The 24,792-nt window shown below is 42.2% G+C and overlaps 2 protein-coding genes and 2 long non-coding RNA genes across 4 annotated transcripts; 1 reads left to right on the top strand and 3 right to left on the bottom strand.

Annotated features, from left to right (window-relative positions):
* Positions 1-748: 748 nt before the first annotated feature.
* LOC311020780 lies at positions 749-1,973 on the top strand. Its single transcript, XR_014597938.1, has 3 exons — positions 749-1,139; positions 1,692-1,746; positions 1,828-1,973. It is a non-coding gene; the product is annotated as an uncharacterized lncRNA (long non-coding RNA).
* A 244-nt stretch (positions 1,974-2,217) lies between these two features.
* LOC311020778 lies at positions 2,218-3,353 on the bottom strand. Its single transcript, XR_014597936.1, has 3 exons — positions 3,024-3,353; positions 2,479-2,574; positions 2,218-2,354 (listed from the first exon to the last, which is right to left on the bottom strand). It is a non-coding gene; the product is annotated as an uncharacterized lncRNA (long non-coding RNA).
* Positions 3,354-7,243: 3,890 nt separating this feature from the next.
* rnf166 (ring finger protein 166) lies at positions 7,244-11,809 on the bottom strand. Its single transcript, XM_084021150.1, has 6 exons — positions 11,376-11,809; positions 10,582-10,738; positions 10,280-10,392; positions 8,874-8,988; positions 8,546-8,653; positions 7,244-7,831 (listed from the first exon to the last, which is right to left on the bottom strand). The coding sequence occupies exons 1-6, from the start codon at positions 11,537-11,539 to the stop codon at positions 7,766-7,768; spliced, it is 723 nt and encodes a 240-aa protein (XP_083877276.1). The 5' UTR covers positions 11,540-11,809; the 3' UTR covers positions 7,244-7,765.
* Positions 11,810-13,514: 1,705 nt separating this feature from the next.
* On the bottom strand, positions 13,515-24,541 carry ctu2 (cytosolic thiouridylase subunit 2 homolog (S. pombe)). Its single transcript, XM_084021282.1, has 16 exons — positions 24,258-24,541; positions 23,193-23,267; positions 22,694-22,772; positions 22,543-22,602; positions 21,087-21,147; positions 20,881-20,990; positions 19,979-20,214; positions 19,387-19,522; positions 18,513-18,644; positions 18,055-18,143; positions 16,878-16,975; positions 16,528-16,626; positions 16,209-16,302; positions 15,130-15,196; positions 14,837-14,895; positions 13,515-14,402 (listed from the first exon to the last, which is right to left on the bottom strand). Exons 1-16 carry the CDS (start codon positions 24,311-24,313, stop codon positions 14,342-14,344), a joined length of 1,512 nt encoding a protein of 503 aa, XP_083877408.1. The 5' UTR covers positions 24,314-24,541; the 3' UTR covers positions 13,515-14,341.
* Between the last annotated feature and the right edge of the window lie 251 nt (positions 24,542-24,792).

Raw genomic sequence — 24,792 nt, forward strand, 5'->3', positions numbered from 1 at the left:
GGCTTATTTATTTTTGGGGTTGGTTATGTTTGTTTGGTTGGCCTTGGCCCATGCTGAACAATTACCATAAAATTGACCAGTTGTATGACCATCACAAATTGTGTCAAATAATATTAATTGTATCCACGGAGAGTCTGTCCGTGGCTGCTTGGGGATTTAGGAAGGGCTGAGACTTCATGTCATGCCCCCACTAGACAGGGTGTAAAATGAACCGACCCAAGGTGGCCAGCGCAGACCGACCACCAGCGGCCAGCAGATTTTGGACAGAGAGCAGAGCGGCATTTATATCTGCTGTGCCGGAAGTGAGGTACCATCACTGATCTGTAATAGGTCTGTAGCGTCAGTGGGTCCCACCCCGTATAAGCGGGTTAAAACATGAAAAACTAGTGTAGTCTCACCCCTTCTAACCAAAGCAGCCTCCGATGATGCAAAATGACATTTGCATCATCGGAGGCTCTTTTTCAGAATAGAAATCCGGAGATCTCCCATCTCTGGGGAAAATGAGGAAATGATGCACGACCATTCAAAATTACTACAGGGTTTCTAACAAGGCTTAATGCAAATGGGACGTATTCCTTTAAATTACCTGATGGCGCGCAGAAGGTGGAATTGCGGCATGTGTTGTGTGAAGGGTTGGTGGAAAGGGGTATATTACCTGCATCAGCTCTGCCTACAGGTGACACGGAGGTTACGGACGCACTATCGATTTTATTGTGTTTCATTGCAATTGCTGTGTATTAAAGGGGCCCTATTATGCTATTTTTCCACAAGTTAATATAAGTTATTGATGTCTCCAAACCTGGTCTTTGAATTCCTCAACTGGAAAAAACAATCGGAACATGTATTTCGGAGTGGATCACACTCCTCATTTTCAGCTTTTTTACCCCACTTTTTCAAACGGGTGAGTCTGTCGGGGTGTAGCCTTATGCTAATGAGATGACCCCTGACCCCGCTCCTACTGAGGAAGTGGTTGTGTCTCTCCGCCCCTTGCTTTCCGCGTCCAGCTTGTTGCCATGGTTATGGTTCTACGCTACAAACTAACAGCGGTCCAGCCGAACTCCGACCGGACTCCGACTCAGAACCAGGACCAGCTCCTGTAGAAGTTCTACGCCGCGGATGCAGCAGGACGTTTCTGAATGGTTAGTTAACATGTCAGTGTAACGTTTTGGACGGTAACTCGATGTGTGTTAGCGTAGCTAGCGCTAGCCACAATGACGCTCATGCTGCGTTCTTCGCTCTATAAGTAACGTATCTGTGAGCTATTTCGGCAACAATTCATATCGTTAGTAGTGCCGTGTTGTTGACAGTTCACAGTTGCATGTTTTCCAAATGGGGACGTAACATTAAACGGATGAAAACCCGCCGAAAACAGCGTCCTGTATGCGGGCAGTTTGTTTACAACACATTAACGGGATTAAAAACTTGATCCTCTACACATAAAGATATACAAGCAACAGGATTTGGTCAGTATCATTTCGTCCTCCAGAATAATGTGCTGAATTGTGAATTATAGGCTGTGTGCTGTGTTTTATAAACGTGATTGTGCTCCATCTCAACATTACGTGCCAAACTTACTGTTACACAATTCAAACATGAGGTTTACACCTCAGCTTGTCAGCAAAGTCAGTCAGGTTACCATATTAACAAGATTTGTTGTTGAAATGCTCAAATTCTGTACTATATTCATCTAGGTGACTAAGTGGGCCTTCAGACACCGAACACGTCTGCTGCATGGAGACACCACAGGTAATGTTACTGTCTGTTACACCAAGTTGTCTGTTGAGATTATTATTCACATAACATGACGATGATCATGATTCACACTAGGTAACAAGACGGATGCAGCAGCTGGAGGAGGAAGAGGCTTGCATGGTGGGACATCCTGGTTGGAACCATCTGCCTGAATGTTCTCTCTCCAAAACGCATGAAATATATATACAGCTGGTTATGGTGCTTTACATGTAAGAGGAATACAGCAGGCTGTTGTTTGGTTATCAATTGTGTTTTATAAAAAATAAATCCCTCTATGCAACATATTATGCAGTCTTCCTGACCATTACTTCAGTAATATTAACCATGACACATTTTACAATTACTGTAAAGACTTTATTGTCAAATTAATCCGCAGTTGAAGTTCCCAGTTATATCAGAACACAAACGCAAACTGTTTGTGGCCGACTCTGCAGGGTCATATCAAGCTCTTCTGAAGACAAGGAAGAGCTGCCCTCCAAAGTATCCTCCTCCTCTACCGGGTCCAGGCGAGCTCTCTTTGATGGTCTCCTTATTGGAGTGGTTGTGAAACAGGTCTGGAACCATGGCTGTGCCAACACCAAAGCCCTTGCAGGACACAGTAGCTGTAACAGAGTTGTATGGAGGAATGAAACCCATGATATCACATAATAGAAATACACATCTGCACAACTACTAGTAGTTGCTGTTAAACCTGATCTAAAGTAGGCTACATGTCAGGCTACAGACCTTTACTTGGGTAAGGAGCCTGTAGTCCTCCTAGACAGGTGACTGCCAACAGTAGCTGTGGTGGCTCGTTGTGGGACGCTGATGTGAGCTGCTGCTCTGTAAGCAGACAGACAGTCAGACAGACAGACAGTCAGACAGTCAGAGTTTACAACTACATCTGAAATGTGGAACACGTTACTATTTCACTATAACTGATGTGGTGACGCACCAATAGCTCGTAAAATCCCTTCGTTAGCGGTGCAAGAACAAACGTTTGGTGACGTCGTCTTTGCATCGGCGTGTATAAACAAACAGATCAGCTGCTCTTGCTGCCGCATTCAAGCTACAAAACGTTCCCAAGCAAACTGATGTCTAGCGTTATTTTACAGGTTTGGGCCCCCGCAGTACTACGTAACGTTAACGGTCCTCAATATCAATACAATGGAAGCTTTTAACGCAACACGCCAATGCTAACTTTGGCGCAACACGCCAATGCTAACACACCAATGCTAAGAAAGCAACGGTAAACTGTAACACGGCATATTACATAATATTTAGAAACTTACCGCTTCAGTGTCTGTGGTTGGCTCTCGGACTGTCGGTGCTGATCCAAACTTTAGCCCCAGGTTAGAGGCATATCCTGAGCTGTAGCGACCCATGTTGTCAAAGCTCCTGTCGGTGAAGTGCGTCGCACACACAAACACACATTTACGGACGCGTGTGCGCACATTTCCATCGTAGATGCTCCGACGATGCCAGTAAATATCAGCAATTGGACTGCCAACTCGCTTTCCGTTGATTTTGGCATTTTGGTTCACTGGTTTGTATGTACATCACACTGACAGCAACAGGTTTGGGAATTATGTGGGCGGGACCACACAGGTGGAGCGATTCTAATGAGCCGAGATGTCCCATATAAGGCACAGCAAAATTCGGTGCTGACGTCATTTAGTGGACATTCTGCAAACCGTTCGTTTATCGGGAGGATTTCTTTCAAACTGAGAAAGTGAAACAGGGAGATGGTGGTCTTTTCTGATACTGTGGGAACTTATTGACACCCCAGGGACCCATTTTAGGGTTGAAAAACATGGAAAAATCGATTTTTCATAATAGGGCCCCTTTAAAGTGATATGAGGGAGAAGGTATTAAACCCTAGGTTTCAGCAGGCCTCAAGTCTCGGAAAATCTAAACAAGGAAATGTGTGTCATATCAACAGAAGAATGCTTGCTCATATGCTTAACTAGCTTTTTCCTGAATGTCTGTCACAACAAGAAGAGTGAGAAGAGAAAGAGCTACAGGCCTGTAAGTCATACTGACAGCAGGCACTATCAATGGTGTCAGTATGTCAGGAGATGAGGACCACGAGACGTGGACACGTCAGGTCACTCCCGCCATCAGAAGAAGCCACACCTGCTGCTTGATATTCAGGTAGTACATTTGTGGAGACTGGGCAGTTAACTCCCCTGTTGGTCTGTCGAGTTGAAGCGAGTGTGCTCTGCTTTGCAAAGTATATTTGGATTTGTATATTTTCGCTATCCAGTTCTTAATAAATACTTTATTTTATAGCTATCAGAAATTGGCTATTTTGTTGACAGAGATCCTTCTCTTATAAGTGGGCATCTAGAACCCGACAGTATCAAGGAGCTGGAGACCCACAATAAAGAGCTCGAGTTACAGACTATGCATCTCTGTGTGAGAGCTAGAAAGAGCATCCCCTGCCACTTCCACACTGGTATCTCACCAAAACCTTGCCTCTTTTTCCACTGGGTTATATAAGAGTAAACACATAGTAGTCATTTTGTAAATCTGAGGTAGATTCTTATTTTGGCGCTTTTGAACGCATAGAAGTTGCCCTTAATTGGCCCAAGGAGTTCTGGTCTTGCAATGCAAACTGGTACGGAAAGCTCAAGAAGTGTGTGCCAGTCTGTCGATAGAGCAGAGCTTGGACTATGTGACCATTAAAAAAACAATTCTCCAGGCATATGAGTTGGCCCCCGAGGCATATAGACAGGTGCCATCCAGATGTACATTGAGTTTGCGTGAGAAAAGACTCATTTGTTTGATAAGTGGTGTCAAGCCTGTGAGATAAAAACCGGGTTTATTAGAGGAGTTTAAAAGATGTCTTCTGGACTGCATAGTTGTGTACTTGAACTAACAAAAAGTATTGTTAGGCAGCTGTTCTGGCTGATGAGATCATTTGAACTCATGAAAATGTATTTTCTGAGCCAAAATCTCGGGCCAATTTAGTGATTGATTGGAGAATAAAAATCCCTGCGTAAAAACGCTCCATCAGCGACCAGTGAGAGCCGCGCGTGTTTTGAATTTCATGAATCGGGCCATTTAATATAAATATTTAAAATGCGCACATATTCTGAAAGAAAATACGTTTCCCTGGAAGCAAGGATGCAGTGTAGCTATATGAGAATGTGATTTTGTAGGAGATAGTGTGATAAATCTGACATCAGATAGGGCAAAATTATCACACAAACAGTGCTGCCATGCAGACTGATCCAACTACCTACAGCTTATGGCAACCTAATAAATAATAAAAAAGAATGTGAAGAAAAACAAACATGTTCAGTTTGAACAAACCTTTAATTCGACTTTCATTGGAAACAAACTTTGAGATAAAGCTGTGTTTAAGTTGTTGTAACAGTTTCAGATGGAGCAATGATTATTTAGAACTTGGAAACACTTTTTCCATGAGTTGACATTCGATGTGAATGTTTTATCATAATGAATGTCAATATTTAAATTTTATTTTGTTGGTTTTCTATTTCCTGTCAGTCCAGGCAGGGGATCCGTAATCCTCTGTCCCTCTGCCTGAGCTTTCTGTCTTTTCCCTGGTATGTTTTTTATCTGGAGACTCTGAGGACAGACGGTGTGGAATGCTGGTTAGACTGATTTGTGATATTGGGCTTCAGGCATGTCTGAAATGTAAACAAACATGTTGTTGAACATAATTTAACCTAATTTTAAAGAATCTAAATCTACATCATTGTCAATGCAAAGTATTTTTAACCTACTTCATCTACTATGAATAAACAAGGGAACTCTCTGGCCTTTGTAGAACTGATCCTTTAGACTGGACCTTGATGAGGTGGATTCACATGAGTTTGACCACAAAAACATTATTGAGAGAAAAAGATGGCACATGCTGCCCATTTAAATACTAAGTAAGTTAACGTCTAATGTTGTCGCACAAACAAAACTATATAAATAACTTCAAGCCCCTGACATTAACAAAATGTTGATCATTTTTAACAAAACTCATTCTGCAATTACATTTAATTGCAGGTCATTAAACAAGAGTTAAGATTCTAACGATTATTTAAAAAACTGAATGAATTAAAGTGCAAATGAAGAAAATATCCTTCTTTGGAAACATTACTCAACAACTTTCTTCAATATTTGTATATGTGTGTTGGTCTATTGCTGCTCGGCATGTCCGGAAGAAGAGCGCCATCTCCTGTTAGACTACAGCAGAGTCCATTAGTCCTTTACATGTTTCTGTGGAAATCAACTCCACTGTCAAGTCACATAACTGATGATCATGTCTGATTATAATTTCACGCGACCCGGCCCCGGATAAGCGGAAGACAATGGATGGATGGATGGTTTCAAGTGGACATTTTTCCAAAAATATATCTTTGTATACTGGTCTATCTTGACCTGTGGATCATAAAATATGAATCATAGTAAGAGTTGAAGAAGCAGACAGCAGTACGATTCAAACTAACATCCTGGTCAATGTGGTAGAAACATAATGTTGATAAGTGCAAATATTCAACAGAGTGTGTCTGACATTAGGGTGATTGGCTGCCGATGGCTGTTACTGGAACCGCTGACATTCTGTGGATGTCATGATCGGACTGTTGTCGTCTCTTGAGGTGTGCTGTCTTCAGACCTCAGATGGAAAGGGAGGGATACGATACCTGGCAAGCTTCCATTTGTTGTTGAGACATCTGAATTATGACTAACATACCAATTTATCAACATTTAGTAAACAGCAAAGACTGCTGATTAGTTAAGATGTTTACTGGCTGTCTCTACCAATGAGGCGAGGAGAAGTCAACGGTGAGTTTTGTGATGCAACTTTTGTACTTAACTTATGCCAGTTATGGAACAAACGTACTCATTTAATGTAACAAACTTATTTTACCTTAGTTTTTTTTTAATCACCAGCAGAGCAGCCATGCTGGACTCAGTTATCACCTGTTAAAGTGGAACAGCTTCCTTATCAATAAAGGTTTACTTCCCATTATATTGTGCAATATATTATTTTTAGGCACTCATTGTTAATAAATACAGTAGCCTACTGAGTGTATATTTAATACACTATCAGGTCACATAGTAAGGTACTGGCTATTGGACGCTACGTTACATAACTTTATAAATAACAGTTATATTGAAATATTAAGGTTTTATTGTTTACCTCTGTGTTATTGGTGGCCTATTCAAAAGAAATAGCACATGATCTTCATCTCTGGTTTAGGTATTACAGACGTCACTTCCTCCTCCAGGCTCGAGACCAGACGGGGTCTGATGAAGGAGGACCTGGTGCTCTGCAGCCTATAGCCTAATGTGCGTGATGTTTTGGCAGCATGTACCTCTGAGCTAGTGAAGAGGTCATGTTCACAACAGCAGCTGCAGGTGTTTCCATGCGACCACACTGAGCAGCTCAGTCTTCCATCAGATCTGAGCAGCAGGATCAACGCTTTATATATATATATATATATATATATATATATATATATATATATATAAATATATAACACACCGAACTGTTGATTTATTTGTTCATTCGTTTCAGTTTTTCTACCTTTGTGTGCTAGCGAATGCTACTGTTCACTCATCAAAAACAGTACAGTGAACTGTTCAGACCTGTTCACTGTAGACCTGCAGAATCATTTACTCACAGTGAAAATCAGCATTCAGGAGGGTTTAAGAGTCAACAGGCTTCAGGTTATTTCCACTCACACGTTTCCATGGAGGCAGCCTTCATGCTGTGGTGGTGAACTGAAGGTGTTTTTACAGTCGGCGGATCCAAGCCCACAACCCTATGTTGTCTTCAGATCATCAACTCAAATCAAGCAGTGAAGACGCATCCAAACTTTGGTTTGCAGCGTAGTCCTGCTACACCAGGGGAAACAAAACCAAGGAAGTACGGTTATGAGCAGATCCAGAGCTGGCTGGACTCTGATGTGAACCTTGGTAGGGACTCTGTGAAGCTGAGGGGTCACCAGGGTGACGGCCGTGATGGTTGGTTGGTGCCAACGGTGACTAGATGGTTGTGGTGTGATTGTTGTCAGTTCTCAGCCAGAGAGAGAGCCAGAGCTGCCTGCAGTGCTGCTTCTTCATCGATGCTGTAGTCCTGACAAAAAGACAACCACTACTAGTTACTGCTCAGAGGACCTCAGAGACCTCGAGGGGGTGTAGACATCCAGGAGGTCAGAGATGTATTGAGGAGCTTATCCATTAAGAGATTTAAAAACAAACAATACAATCTTAAAATGGATCCTAAAATGAACAGGGAGCCGGTGGAGGGAGGTCAGGGTGGGGGGAATGTTCATGCTTGTGGGTGCCAGTTAAGAGATGTGCAGCAACATTTTGGAGTAACGGTAGACATAACAGGAAGGGCGGGTTAACTCCATATGGCGCATTACAGGGGTCCAAACAGGTAGAAATAAAAGTAGGATTGATAACAGAGTTAAAATCCTTGTACATGTTTTACTCCTAGGCTAGTGACGGTGGGCTTAATGGTTGTAGGGATCCCAGGTCCATAAGAGAGGCATGTATTCATAAAGAGGACTTTCTACAAGACCATTCAGATACATAGAGCCTCTAATAATCTGACTGGAAACAGTGAAAGCTTTGTGGCAGGAGATCCTGTACTTGTACAGCTAAACGGGAACAGGTCCAAACTAGCCATCCACAGACGCCGTGATGTTGGACTTCAGGTTGTTTGAATGCTGTATTTTGAGTTGCTGGGTCAGACTATAACCTGGCTGACTGTAGCTTCATACATGTAAACAAAAGCTCCAACAAACCGGACTGTTTCTGGTGGGGAGGCAGGAAACATACTTACAACAAAGGTGTCATAAGAGAACTTGTGTCTGTGGAGGAGATGCTGTAGGAAGTTGGAGCTCTTATAGCTGGGGTCTCCCCACGGCATGGCCGAACACACCGGACACACCTGGACACACCGACACATCGTTGAAGTCAAGTAGGACATGAACACAGCAGCAGGGTTTGGACTACTGTTGAAACATAATGGTCTGCCACCTCATGAATTCATACAAACTACTACAGTAGGATGTGTCTGCTGACGGATAGTCTCATCGTATGGCAGCTGGGACTCAGAGGGACAGCAAGTCAGACCATTGGAGGTTTGATTGTAAAGAATGTAATCTTACCACTTTATTAGGGTCATTACGGTGGTTGTCCATACAGTGCTTCACCAGCTCCTGCTGGTCCAGGTTTCTTGCCCCACAGAACGGACACACAAATGTGGACCGGTTTGGAATATTGCTGCACAAGGAGGAGGACATGAGGAGACAGATCATCAGACTGGTGGAAGCTTCATGTACAACGCACATCAACTAGAGGTGAATATCACTGGCTGCTGGTCAGTAGAGGGCGCTAGGGTGCCACCCCCTCTGTCCCACATGAAGAAGAATCAAAAGCCCTTGATTGAATAAAACTTTTTAAAAATTACTTAATATATATATATATATATATATATATATATATATATATATATATTTTTTTTTTTAACAAGCAAAGTGAGTACACACCGTTCAGATTCAGCTGAACGGTGTGTACTCAACACTGAAGAGAATCTAGACCTTCCTCAGGAACACAATGTCACAAGATGGTCTTAATGTACTGGCCATGCTTTCCATGGAGAATAATAACAACAACAACAACAACAACAATAATAATCATAATAATCATTATCATAATAATTTGTATTTGAAGTGCACTTTTCATTCAGTGAATCTCAGAGTGCTTGAAAGGTGTCAGGGACTTGAACCATAGAGTCACTGAAAAATGTGCATGTCTCAAACAGTTATAGAGGGACAGGTCCTGTATATATATATATATATATATATATATATATATATATATACGTATGTATATATATTGTCTGCTGTCCATAGAAGATAAATGAGTATCTACTCATATGTGTGTTGACATTTTAACCAAGAACACACTTATCGTTTGTTTAAATACAACAACTTGCAGTTCCAATAGAGGAAGTGACCATCACACTGGTTCTCTCCACAAACAGACAATTTTGGTTTATTGCAAAAATAATCTCCCGGGCAGAGAAACTTTAATGACACTTACATGTTTTGTTCACCAAGAACATCTTCACAAATGAACACCGTCATTTTTTAAGCATGAATCTAAAGTTAAAAAGGACACCATGGTCACATGACTAAAGGCAGAGTGTGTGTTCCAGCCATGACGTTTGCTCATTTCAAATTTAGGGATACTTTCTGACATATTTTATATTGTGGAACTAAACTTTCCACAATATTCAGCTTGTGTTCAACACAATATTTCAGACATTGAACCAAAAACACATTCAGAAAACATACAGACTTGGAGGCAAGGGAACAGGAAGTGTGGACATTCTGACTCATTCCTGCAGCTCTGACAGGCTTGGGCAGATCCTCTATGGCTTTGACTCATTGAATGAATTGCACAAAAGAGATTTGGGTTTTTTCTCAACTGCAGAATGCTACATTGAACATGCATTGGTGTTTGCATGCTGGGAGTCAGCGCTGCATGGAAACGTGGTCAAATTGCGTACCTTGGTATAGGCTGGGACGTGGGCACAACAGGGACAAACTTAGGACAGTTGGCTATTTGTTCCTGCACTTTAGAACAGGAAGTAATGTGGGACCTCATCTTCACCAGAGACACCTGAAAACACACACAGAAGCATTGTAGATCAAAAACAACAATACAACAACAACAGTGTTCACCTGATTAGTTTTACTCATCTATAGAGAAGATCTAACTGACATAACATCATTCTAAGGATCTGACAAAACATGATGATTTATTTAAATACCAAATAATAACATGAATAATGAACATTAGTATGTCTACCTTCTTGTTACAGCCCCTGCAAGGCGCTTTGTATGAGGCCAGCTGCTTCTCCACAGTGGAGCAGCGCTCCACTTTCTTGGGGTCAAAGGGCACTCGACAGAGAGGACAGAGGGGCGACGTCACCTGGAGACATGGCTGAAGACACTCGCCACAGAACCTGGAGCAGCAGACAACAGTCAGCAGGACAACATGTTAAAAGTGGAATAAAAGGTAGTCATATCTGTAGCATTCAATATTTGTACAAGTACTTTATCATCGATCTGACTGTAGTTTGTAGACATAACTGCTGTATATCTAATTATTAATGATTGATTAAAACAGATACACACAAACTACCAAGCCAAGCTAAATGATTCGGGTCGATGTTGGTCATTAAAAGAAAACAATCTAACGATATGTCACCCAATATTATTTTTTATCCACAATAAGCCGCCATTGTTATGTGAATCCATTAAATGTGCAATATGAGTTACATGTCACGTTGTACAACTTCTGTCTGATGAACCAACCCTCAAATTGCCAATCAGTCGTCCACTGAAACGTCCGGTGATGGATCAATGAAACGTGGTGACAGCCTCGCGGACTGACCGTTTACTGACCGTTTACTGACCGTTTACACGCTGACTGACCGTTTACACGCTGACTGACCGTTTACTGACCGTTTACACGCTGAGCTTCAACACGTCGACAACACGGCGGTGCGAAGTGAGCAGGTCAGCTTGGTTAAAGAAGCCCCTTCACGTTACTGTACACACAACAACAAGACGCACCACAACAACAAGCGGCTACTTTACGTGTGAGCGCAGCTGGCGATGCTGACGGGCTTGTGGTACACCTCCAGGCAGATGGGACAAGAGAACTGGCTCTCGACGCCTTCAGCCGCCGGCGAGCCTGCGCCGCTGCCGGGCTGCTGCTGCTGGCTGCTCGCCGAGACGAAGCTCCGGAACATCGCCATCATGGAGCTGGAGAGAGGACCTGCTGGTGTCGACAGACATACAGGGAGATGCCCAACCGGTCCAGGTGGCTGCAGGCCGGTCCGTTAGCCGGACAGCAGTGTGAATGTACGAACAAACATGGTGGTTATTCTACCCAACGTTACTTCTCGTAAAAGAGCATCCCTCGTCCCCGGAGGCTGCAGGACACACGCGGGAGAAGTAAACACGGGAGCGTTAGCTCGTGTTAGCCGTTAGCTCGTGTTAGCGGTGTAGCTGTGAGGATGAACTGAATGAAACACTGATCTACAAACTCAGGGAGGATATGAAACACTCGATCCACTTGGTTGTCAGATTAACGCTGAACAAAACCCCTCTGCGCGCGTTGCTTTGTGGGTGTTCAAGTCCTACCGCTCCTTATACATTGATGCATTTAAAAAAAGTGTTTTCCTCCTTCAAGCTCAGGTCCTCTGCCAGAGGATGAGGAGTCTGAGGGGTCAGGGCATTATTTCAGCTGTTCCTGGGTCTGCTCTGTTCTGGAGAGAGATCTGGGATGTTGTTCCTGGACTCGGCCTGGTGGAGCACTCATGGCTGTAACCCCCCCAAATTGAGAAAGTGGCTCCACCAGAGTCCAGGACCAGCATCCCAGATCTCTGTCCAGAAGACATCAGACCCAGGAACAGCAGTCCCAGAACCCGCCCCGGCTTCTGGTAGAGGACCTGAGCTTGAAGGAGGAAACATGAGACTGCCCATGGGGCAAGTGAGGATGTTTTTTAGCCCTAAAAATAAAATGTTCTCTTTAAAGTGTTATTGCAGTCATTTAGAGGTTTTTTTCTGACTGTTAAACGACGGCGGCCACATGTAAAAGTCATCAGCTGCAGAACTCACTCCAAACAACACAACTCTGCACACACGTCTCCAACAGGCTCAGTGCAGCGAAACACTGTGAACCATCGTCATGGAGACGACACACGGTCACTCAGAACACACTGAGGAAAAAACACTGCCATCAACACCAATACAGGAGTTACACACGTCATCTTTACAGTTTGAATCATTTGAGAGACACAACTCCAGTCTGTCCACTGTCACTGAGCAATCAGAAAAAACTGCATTAGTGGTCGTCCATAGAGGTAGCCTGCCACCAGAGTTTAGTATTTAATAACATTGAGATTTGTTTCCTATATTGGGTAATAATATTTTGACTGTCAAATTCCTTGCATTGTGATTTATGATAGAAAAGTCTTTATGTAAGGAGAACAAAAATCAGGCAGCATGTGAACATTCAAAAAATAGTTCATCACCTTCGTCAGATAACGGTCTGATGAGAGATGATTTTAAGTCATAAACAGCAACATCTATGGAAACAGCCAGTTAACCAGAACACCCTGAATGTCTTCAGCTCCATCCTCCAGTGAAAACGCCTAAAACAACACACCCAGATTGGATCAGGACCAGCTCCTCAACCATAAAGCTTACTATGTCTGGTCTCAGTTAAAGGTAAGAAGCTAAGGAATATTAATCCATTATAAGTCTACTATTTCACACTACATGTCAGTCAAGAGAAAATGGAGAGGCAATGAAGGAAAACAATAAGATTTTTATCCTCACCTAGTGTATGTTCTAAATTAATATCACCATTACACAGTTATTAAGAGTGAGTAACACCATGAGCGTTGTGGGCTCTTTCCCATTGTTAATAAATGGTTGGTTAACTATATGTTGACCTGTATATACACCATTGAAGTATTAGTTGTCTCAATGTTAAAAACAACTCAATAAAACTGGTGCATCTGTTTATCCATCTGTAGAGAAAGGCCAAAGAAAAAGTTGCCTTCATTTTATTAAGTGGATGCACCAGAATATTTATATTATATTATAAATATATTATATTATATAATATATGTACACATATATATAAACAAATAAAAAGTCTCCTGGGGCATAAAAAGCAATTACAAACACAACAGCCAGAAGAAGTTAACAACCTTAATCCACTACTGTAGGTGAGGTATTTTATTTCTCCAGGACTAAACGTCCAATGATAAAAAAGCTCCACTTATATTTACACAAGAACATTAGATCATAGAGTTGTTGTTGGATATCTCTTTGTATCACACCATAAATGCAAAAATACTGTCAACAACCATAAATATACAAACATTTTCTTCATGTTTTCATTAATAAAATGTTCTATAAATGAGGCTCTGTATGACAGATGATCAAACCCCTCTGTAAAAACCTTCAGAATAGAGACAGGCATGAACCTGGAAAGTATGATGTTGAGTCTAAGAATACAACCTTGAAACATTCATCCGTCCAGCATCTTCCTGCTGCCATTAACATCAGCTGTCACACCTTTGAGAGTCTTCACGCCACCCAATGCATGCTGGGATAGAATCCATCAGGCTACGACCTTGAAACCATTAAACAAAACGATTGAACAAAACTGTTCACACAGAGATCAGCTGGTAAAAACAGAGAGGAGTGCAGGACAGGAAGATGCATTTAATAAATATCTGTGTGTTTTCATACTTTGTGAGATTTCTTTTTTTGATGATAATTCTGGTCTAACTACAATATGGGACCTTTAACATTTGATTATAAACAGGATTAATACACATCCTCTGGTTCGTTCAGACATTCGGTTGCGTTTCTTTGGAAGTCGCAGCATGACTCAGCGTTTATGCTGCAGTATAATCAATCATTGAACACGTAAAACCGTAAACACATTCCTAATGTGGAATGGCGACTGAAAGGAGTGAACATGTGTTGTCTTGAGGTTCCTTCAGAGTGGCCTGCTGCTGGTGAACACTGAGCTTCTTCCTCTAAACGTCTTCATCAGCTTCATCCAACAGAAAGTCACTGATCTGCTCTCTCATCTGAGACCTGCAGGACAACACAACGTTAAGGCAACATTACATAAAAAGAAAAATGGAGATCATATCCACAGTAATATTGTTCACTGAGTGAACAGTTCATTTTTTATATTTGATATAGTCCAGTCATATGTTGTGTGCTTACTTCAGCTAATACAACTAGTTTCAACATCCATCCATCCATCAAAAGCCCGCCCACTTTTTAATGGTCCAATCAAATATGAAGATATGAATTATTATCCTCTTGTACACCGCTTCTGTTTCACTGGGGATTTGCTTTCTGATCCGTCTTGTTTTAATATATTTGTGATGATGTCATGATGTTGATGTGGTTGTTGCAGTAGTTAGTCATACCCACATGACCAGCTTTCATTTTCATAACTGAGCACCACTGTACAGTTCTAGAGACTAATGAGACTCAGAACTGGTCCGGTGTTTGTTCACCTGTGTAGCCTCCTCTGAGCCTCAGACAGGATGTAGAGAGGGAGACCATCCACCGACGACTAGGAGGACAAAAGAGTAGGAAAACCAGTCAAATTCAATTCAATGCTGCTGCTTTGGAAACACGGGACAACAAACTATATGAAACAACACATGGATTTCGTATTTTATTTGGAAATCATGAAATCCATTCAGCAAGCCTTCCTCGTTCTGGTCAGCAAATTGATTGTTGGTCAAATACAGTATGTCGGATGTGTTTCCAGGGTCTCTCTCCCCCCTGACTTGGTTTCACTCACCATGTCTTTGACGGTCAGCCGACAGCTGTAACACAACAGGCTCTTCAGGTTGGTCTTCTCTGGCGGTCTGGAACACAACAACAACAACAACAGGAATCAGGAAGGAGGATTTAGTGCATGTTTACACCTCAAAACATAATCATGACATAAAGGAGGAGAGGGGACAATCAGAAGGAGGTCATCCTGTTGATGTCAGCTCGCTAACAAGCTGGGAAAATTAAATAAGAAGAGTCCTGATCCAGAACATCTGTCTCACATGTTGACCTTCGATGACAACATCTGTGATTAGGTTGTTTTTGTTTTTATTTAAATAAATACATTAGTCCTCTCCCCTGTGGTGTTATTTATCAGTCTAGAATAGATTGTTTTTAGTGTGTGTGGAATGTTTCCAGTCAGGAGGATTTACATTGCTCCTCTGGAGAAGTTAGTAAGAACGTATTATGTTTCCTTGGTCACACAGGCAAAGTAAGGAACAAGACACAAATGTTACAATTCACACAACACAGAAAATACAGGACACATAAGGACTCTGTGTGTCAGGGAGTGTCGATGTTCACAGGCTTGTTTCATCTTCAACCATGTTTGACTTGTGTGTTAAAAACCTTAATGTGTGATCCTGATTTGATTAATACATCTTATAAATAAATAAATACTGCTGCTATAATTACTTAGTCAAATTTCTATTCCTTACTATGCCAGTATTTCTGCTCCAGTATTATTATTATTATTGTATTATAGCCACTGCTTATCTTTAGTGGAAATCATGTTCTACTCGTTTTATCTGCCATTACTGTTACTGCTCTCATTACAGGCATCCTTTCTGTCTGTGTGGATGGACTATGTTGTCTTTTTGTTGTGTATTCCACTCTCGGAGAGGGATCCCTCCTCGGCTGCTTCAAAGGCTTTTTTAGGGACTTTTCTGTAGTCGATGGAAGGTCACGGGGTCAGGGGATGTCATACACTGTACAGATTGTAAAGCCCTCTGGGGCAGATTTGTGATATGGGGCTATATAAATAAAATGTAATTGATTGGAATAAATCCCCCTTAGATTAATACAAATGAGATTGATATCACTTACTTGGCAGATGAACAGCAGCCTCCACCTCCGGCTGCTTTCCCACAATCCCCTCCTTCACCAGAGGAGCAGCCCTGTCCAGTGGGAGCAGTTGATTCTGTAACACAGGAAGCTGATATCAACACCTGAGAAGTGTTGAGGACTTTTACTGTCCTGCAGGACTAGAGAGGCAGGTTGATCACGGCACCTGAGCTGGAACAGGTTCCTACGTTACAGCAGTGAAACAATAATACAACACCAGTATTATATTTGTGACCAGCTGAGCTTTAATGTACCTGGGTCTAGTCTGAACTGTATACCGAACCCTGACAGTAAACTGTACCTGGGTCTGGTCTTGGGGTCTCATCACTTGTGGTTCCTGGATGTTTTGACTCAGAGAGTTTCTCTGAGATCAGCGTGGCCCTGAAGGCCGAAGCATCGTCTAAAAGAAAGGAGGACAAAGTCATGAAGGTTTTCTGTCATGTCGGCTTCATAATTCTTGAATTTTCTGTATTGTCTATAGAGAGGCTAAGTCCCGCCCCTTCCTGTGTCTCTCATGGCACCTTATTTCAGACTTCAATGACAATTCACAATTGAATCGTACCATGAATTACACATATTATGTTTGACAATATAAAATATGTGTTTTCAAGTCAGGAAAGTTTGTGGTATAACTTGTGAAACAGGACTCACCACCAACAGTGTCCAGAGTGGACATACAGAGGAGACATCTGTCACAGTAGTCGGATGTAGCGGAGGTCTGACAGGCTACCTGCAGCTTCTCACTGGTCCTACACAAACACACTAGTCTTTTATAATCACCATGGAGGACAGACATGGATAGTTTGTGTGGTTCCTGCTGGTCTACAGACACACGTTTCATTAACATCATATAGGACTAACACTGTTACAGAAACAGCAGTATCTTATGAACACCATGGAGCACTAAAGTTGTGTTGCGCGGCTCTAACTGGTCCAGACACAGTAGTGTTTTATTAAAACCATGGGGGACTGACAGAGATGGTATTTGTAGTTCTAACTGGTCCTACAGACACGGTAGTATTTCCTTAACACCATGGAGGGACAGATTATATCTCACTAACAAACAGAAACAGCAGGCTGTATTACATATCATTTACTACATGTACAGCATTCATCATCAGGTGGTTGTGTATCAGTGTGTACTTGAACAGAACTATGTATCACAGCTTGTACTATGTATCACTGCGTGTACTCTCTATCACAGCGTGTACTCTGTAAGACAGCGTGTACTCTGTAGGACAGCGTGTACTCTGTAGGGCAGTGTGTACTCTGTAGGACAGCGAGTACTCTGTAGGGCAGTGTGTACTCTGTAGGACAGCGAGTACTCTGTAGGGCAGCGTGTACTCTGTAAGACAGTGTGTACTCTGTAGGACAGCGTGTACTCTGTAGGGCAGTGTGTACTCTGTAGGGCGGTGTGTACTCTGAAGGACAGCGTGTACTCTGTAGGGCAGTGTGTACTCTGTAGGGCAGTGTGTACTCTGAAGGACAGCGTGTACTCTGAAGGACAGCGTGTACTCTGAAGGACAGCGTGTACTCTGTATGACAGCGTGTACTCTGTAGGACAGCGTGTACTCTGTAGGACAGCGTGTACTCTGTAAGACAGCGTGTACTCTGTAGGACAGCGTGTACTCTGTAGGGCAGTGTGTACTCTGTAGGGCAGTGTGTACTCTGTAGGGCAGTGTGTACTCTGTAGGACAGCGTGTACTCTGTAGGACAGCGTGTACTCTGTATGACAGCGTGTACTCTGTAGGACAGCGTGTACTCTGTAGGACAGCGTGTACTGGTCTGACCCCTGCTGGTGAACGGTGTACTGCTAGCTCCTGCTGACCTGTAGATGGTGCTGACCGTAGAGGGGAAGTCTGCCTGGAGTTTGGTGATGAAGCTCTCTGTCAGATGCTGGATGCTGGACTTGTTTGTCTGTGGACACAAACAAACTGAACGTTATGGAACACAAACATCTAAATGCCAACCTTTACGTATATCCAACTGTTCAGTTTCAGAATATCAAGCTGGGAGCAAACATGAGTATTTGGGGAAGCTAAAAGTCTCTGAACTCATCATCCATCAGTCTGATGATGTGACCCTCTGGGATCCAGATTCTGGTTTTCTGTGGATCTGGTGTATCCAGCAGATATCTGGACCAAGACTTCCTGTTTCTGAGCCGCTCATTGTTTACAGTCTGATCAGTAACTTGAGCTTTAAGAAATTATTGAAGTCATAATTCTAGTATGGTGACATCATCAGTGTCATTGTTAAATTACAAATACTGCTGTAGCTCCATCTCACCTTGGTGTCCAGACTTGGTATGAACACAGACGGCACGTTGAATATGTGGTTGTAGAAAGCTACTTCTTTAGCAGAGTAGTCCCTCATTGGTCTCACTAGTATGATGTCACCGTATCTGGAGTCTGAGAAACCCTGTTCACACACAGTAATAGAATATTAACAGAAGTTAGAGTCTGAAACATTGCAAAGAAAAGAAGACACTCTGGATGTGTCTATGACCTGAAAACATCTAACATAATTTAACTAAATACACTCTGGATGTGTCTATGACCTGAAAACATCTAACATAATTTAACTAAATTAACTCTGGATGTGTCTATGATCTGAACACATATCTAACAACATAACTAAATACACTCTGGATGTGTCTATGACCTGAACAAATATCTAACAACCTTATAACTAAATTAACTCTGGATGTGTCTATGACCTGAACAAATATCTAACAGCATATAACTAAATTAACTCTGGATGTGTCTATGATCTGAACAAATATCTAACAACATATAACTAAATTAACTCTGGATGTGTCTATGACCTGAACAAATATCTAACAGCATATAACTAAATACACTCTGGATGTGTCTATGACCTGAACAAATATCTAACAACATATAACTAAATTAACTCTGGATGTGTCTATGATCTGAACACATCTAACATAATTTAACTAAATTAACTCTGGATGTGTCTATGACCTGAACACATATCTAACAACATATAACTAAATACACTCTGGATGTGTCTATGATCTGAACACATATCTCTAACATCTTTTAACTAAATTAACTCTGGATGTGTCTATGATCTGAATACATATCTCTAACATCATTTAACTAAATTAACTCTGGATGTGTCTATGATCTGTACTCACCGTGTCCTGAGCCAGCTGAGCTCCTCTGCCCAGTGATATACTGGAGACCAGTTTGACAGCCAGTCTGGTGCAGTTATCTCCCAGCATCACTTTAGTGTAGCCTTCAGTCCGAGCTGTGTGCACCAGCAGGTGTTGCCTTGGAGGAGAAGACACATTGCTGCCTAAAATATTCTCTCCACTAGGTGGTGCTGTAGCTCTTGCTCCTGGTGATGTTGGGACTTTGAAGAGCGTGTGCTAGTCCTGCTATATGTGGAAAGTGTCCAGTGATAACTTTTGTTGTTTTTTTGTGATATGATATTATAAATGAAATAGAATTGAATAAAAAAGACTGAACTTTATTTGAATCATCACCATCATGTGTCATCATACTATCTCAGAACCCTGACCATTGTTCTGTCTGGTCCTCCCATTGGTATCAAAACACTTGGTGGTTTATTTCAGGACAGAACAAATAATCTCTATGAAAATGATTCACAGCAAGAACAAAATCAATGAAATTAAATAACGGTGGTGTATTATTATCTGTGGTTAAGCTCATTCCAGAAGCACCGTTCAGACAGAATGGAGTCAGCTGTGAGCCTCGGTGTCTGACCTTAGTGTGTTGAGGAGGTTGTCTCTGGCCGTAGGTGTGTTAGCAGAGTCAATGAGCTGCTGCAGTAACTGTGTGTGGGACTCCTGGACATCAGGTAGCTTCGTTTCCTCCTGTCCACGCTGAGTCAAGCACGCTCTGCTGTCGTTCTGAATGAAGTGATCCACGGCTGCTTTGTAGGCACCCGCTGGTGGCACTGAAGGCGACGGCCTCACAACTGAGCTGGGAAGGTCCAGGACCTGGGAGACGGTTGGAGGACATGTTCAGGAAAACATTTTATCAGGTTGAGGCTGGTTTTTCTGTTGCCTCTAGAAGGCAACATGGTTTCATTAATCATGGCTGAAATCAAGACTATTGCTGAGTTCCTGACATCATCCAGAGGTGCTCGGTGGATTTCACAAAGCTGGATTCACTGGATCTAGCAAGTCACTCACGTCGGCTGGATGAACCCAAAATAAACTATTAAGCTGTGATTTAATAGCATGAATGGATAAAAAGGATGCTGAAATAACTACATAATGATGGTGATCAGTAAAAAGTGTGAAGTCATGCTTTGTTAGGTCTGTCTGCAGGAACACAAGATAACAACTTTTAAAACGCTGGTTTTCTGAATGGAGTCTGGTTGATGGGTGCTAGGCTATGCTAACATTGTAGCTGCTCCATCAACACTCCAAATAAGGTCATCTAGACATAAATACAGCAGAGACCTTGTTGTTTGGACCACAGACAGTCTCTGGTTTCTCCACATATTCTGGTCTGGTCTCTGGACCACAGACAATGGAGACAACATTTATTTCCTCCATTTCTGATTCAGCAATATCAGGACGACAGGGTCGACAGGGTCGACAGGGTCAAGGGTCACTTGATTGACGTGTGGTGAAACAGACCGTTATGTTTTATCAGACCTGCTCCAGAGACACCATGTAGAAGGGGAAACCAGTAGCCTTGAACACATCCCGAAGCTCAGCCACCGTCCTCCGTCTGTCCTCCACAGACTGACCGACAGCACCTCCTTCTGCAGGAGCCAACACACACAATCACTGTCAAAATCACCACAGTCCTCCTGACATACAGGAACATCATCTACGATGACACATGCAGGTTAATTTACCGTCAATGAAGACGATGCCAGGTAAGAACCTGAGCTTCTTGTGAGCATTCTGACTCAAACCCTGAGAGGAAGAGGAAGAAGTCTTTAAGTTGCATTCATAACATCAAGACAAAGGAAACAAGGTGGGTCATACAGAATCTTTACACATCGAATATACATTTCAATCATTGAAAGTCAGGATCAGGGCCAGGATCCGGCTCGTTAAAAAGTACTCATAGAGGTCTGCAGGAATGAGTCCTAAAACCAGTACCTCCAACCAAATACCTCTCTGGTGGGTTCAGAACCACATAAGTGTCTTTAAAGAGGAGGCTGCTAACAAAAAACACAGAAAGGTGTCTAACAGAACCAACATAGGGGGTCTAATAGAACCAACATAGGGGTCTAACAGAACCAACATAGGGGGTCTAATAGAACCAACATAGGGGTCTAACAGAACCAACATAGGGGGTCTAATAGAACCAACATAGGGGGTCTAACAGAACCAACATAGGGGGTCTAACAGAACCAACATAGGGGGTCTAATAGAACCAACATAGGGGGTCTAATAGAACCAACATAGGGGTCTAACAGAACAAACATAGGGGGTCTAATAGAACCAACATAGGGGGTCTAATAGAACCAACATAGGGGGTCTAATAGAACCAACATAGGGGTCTAACAGAACCAACATAGGTGTCTTAACAGAACAAACATAGGGGGTCTAATAGAACCAACATAGGGGGTCTAATAGAACCAACATAGGGGTCTAACAGAACCAACATAGGGGGTCTAATAGAACCAACATAGGGGGTCTAATAGAACCAACATAGGTGTCTAACAGAACAAACATAGGGGTCTAACAGAACCAACATAGGGGGTCTAATAGAACCAACATAGGGGGTCTAATAGAACCAACATAGGGGTCTAACAGAACCAACATAGGGGGTCTAACAGAACCAACATAGGGGGTCTAATAGAACCAACATAGGGGTCTAACAGAACCAACATAGGGGGTCTAATAGAACCAACATAGGGGGTCTAATAGAACCAACATAGGGGGTCTAATAGAACCAACATAGGGGTCTAACAGAACCAACATAGGGGGTCTAACAGAACCAACATAGGGGGTCTAATAGAACCAACATAGAGGTCTAACAGAACCAACATAGGGGGTCTAATAGAACCAACATAGGGGGTCTAACAGAACCAACATAGGGGGTCTAATAGAACCAACATAGGGGTCTAACAGAACCAACATAGGGGGTCTAATAGAACCAACATAGAGGGTCTAATAGAACCAACATAGAGGTCTAACAGAACCAACATAGGGGGTCTAATAGAACCAACATAGGGGGTCTAACAGAACCAACATAGAGGGTCTAATAGAACCAACATAGGGGTCTAACAGAACCAACATCTAACAAAACTAAATTCACTTTGATAAATGCTACTAAAACTGAAAGAGAAACTAGTGAACCTCTTGGACTTGACTGAGCATCGAGCAGGAAGAAGGACCCCCAGATACAGCCAGCAGCACCTACAACCAGAGAACAGCACAGTCAGGAAATTAATCATCATTTAGTAAAAACATGAGTTATTACTGAGAGAATAAAGCTGACTCAGTTTACCTTCTCTCCAGGGAAAATGACACGGTTTTTTCCCAGCATGGCTCTGAACTTATGAATGAAGTATTCTCTGAAACATCCTCTGACAGACAGAAACGATCACATGTTAAGACAGGACCTCTGAGTTCAACATCATCCGCTCCATTTACTTCTTCAGAAATGGGTCTACATTCTAAAAGCCACCCTGCAATTCAAAGTTTCCTCAGCAGAAATAGAATCAATGGAGGAGCATTCCTGGATTGCACATTATTATTTTGGCAAGTACTTGAACAGATTTGTTATTGTAACTGAAATAAAGCATATTTTTGAAATGTTTTGGTCAGGTTACATAGAACACTAAAAACAGTTGCAACTAATTTCATAAATTATCTTGCTCATGCAATGTTTTTGAAAAAATAAAGCCCTAAAACATCACAACTTTTACCTCAACTTTGAAAAATAGCTGCTGCAAAATCTGGCATTTTAGGCCGCAGAATCCTGGAGGGACTAAAAGGTGTCTCACCTGCAGAAAGTGTCACTCGCTCTGATCACCACAGCTGCAGTCGCCTCTTTGCATTTCACACATTTCTTGGAAACACTAACAAATGGAGGAAGAACAGACATGTGCATGGATTCATATCTTAAAGACAAAAATGTGCCGTCATATACTGCAACAATCTGGTCTATATAGATATGTGTTTGGTCTGCTGCCATGTTGATGATGGCAGACAGCCGGTGGTCGTTGTTTCTGAAGACTCTCCACATTCACTGCTGTCCCTGTTTTGTTAAATAATGGTTGACAAGGATTTGGTTGCCAATTTCTCATAGTGGTTGCCATGGCAACCCTTACTGCGAGGCCTGGTTTAACAACAAGCAACTCTCAGTGTGCGTATGGTAGTGTAGGGTGAGTGTTGCACTGATAAACTAGGAATACAATTGAATTAAATGATTACACAGTAGGATGATTGTCTTTCACTAAAGATTAATTAGGTTGTGTGTTATCTGTGATGCAATACAAATGATAGTTTCTTCACCATTTTCAGAGTTTCAGCACATTGTGATGATTATCGGGATAATATAGTTACGTACTTGTTAACATGTGAGAGAAGTGGCTCTCCCTGATGTGCAAGTCTGACTGATGGGTGCAACATGACGATGCCATGGAGACAGCAGAGAGAGTTGCTTTTTAACAATCCTGTAGTCATTTCAGATCTTCAGGTGAAAGCTCTGTACACTAGTTAGTAACTCTGCTCACTCACTACATTTCCCGATGAGACACATTTGCTGTGAGCATCTCTGGTTTCAGAGGTATTTTAAAGTTTGGATAGAGAATACATGCCAATGATTTCTAGCTGGCTGATGTAACATCATGTTTGAAGGGCCTTAATGTGAGCAGATTCCCCGGAGAGTGGAGAAAGTTAGCAGACTTCATCACAGCCTGACATGTCACGTGACATGATGGACTAAATGGAAACGTTATTGATAGTTGGTCACTTTCAAAGATATAGCAATATAGCATACACTACCTAAACTATGTACATTTGCAATATAGCATACACAATAACGATATACAATACTAATAAGGTACCTGGGCACCTGGTGGCGCTGCAGCAGGTCGCTGTAGTCTTCATCCACCTGGCACATTGTAAAGACGGCTAACAAGCTAACACACTGTTGAGAGGTGTGGACCACAGAGACAGTTAGCTAGTGTCTCACTCTAAAACGGTATAATGTTATATATTGTCTTCTTGGTAGCAGCAGGTGCACTAACTAATGGTGGGATACATACAGCCTAGAGTTCCTCCTCTGTGTTACTCTACAACGCCGTTAAATATTCACCAACTTCTGTGTGTACAGAGTGCGCCATGCCGCCTTTATGTTGCATTTGGAATTGTGGGAAATAGGAGTTGCCGAGTCGGAAATTATACATGAACGCCCCCTCAAATCGTAATAACGAGAGGACTTTGATAACCGAGTTCCCGTGTTGTGGTAACTAGAAACTACAAGAGGAAGGATTCAGTAATGGATGGTGTGTAATTCTTTATTTTAACTACAACAAGAATTAGCTGTTACTTATGTACATAATTGTGCCGTTTGCGTTTTGTTGCATCCATTTCCTCCTC

This window comes from Eutrigla gurnardus, assembly GCF_963514095.1.
Source record: "Eutrigla gurnardus genome assembly, chromosome: 11".
Lineage (NCBI taxonomy): Eukaryota > Metazoa > Chordata > Actinopteri > Perciformes > Triglidae > Eutrigla > Eutrigla gurnardus.

Coding starts and splice junctions, on each gene's coding strand:
- ctu2 (XM_084021282.1), bottom strand. CDS start 24,313: ATGTGCCAGGTGGATGAAGACTACAGCGACCTGCTGCAGCGCCACCAG. Junction 22,773..23,192: donor GCGAGTGACACTTTCTGCAG/GTGAGACACCTT, acceptor TCTGTCTGTCAG/AGGATGTTTCAGAGAATACT. Junction 21,148..22,542: donor TGCTCAGTCAAGTCCAAGAG/GTTCACTAGTTT, acceptor TCTTCCTCTCAG/GGTTTGAGTCAGAATGCTCA.
- rnf166 (XM_084021150.1), bottom strand. CDS start 11,539: ATGATGGCGATGTTCCGGAGCTTCGTCTCGGCGAGCAGCCAGCAGCAG. Junction 8,989..10,279: donor ACGTCCCAGCCTATACCAAG/GTACGCAATTTG, acceptor CTCCTTGTGCAG/CAATATTCCAAACCGGTCCA. Junction 7,832..8,545: donor TCTCTTATGACACCTTTGTT/GTAAGTATGTTT, acceptor TCTTTTTGTCAG/GACTACAGCATCGATGAAGA.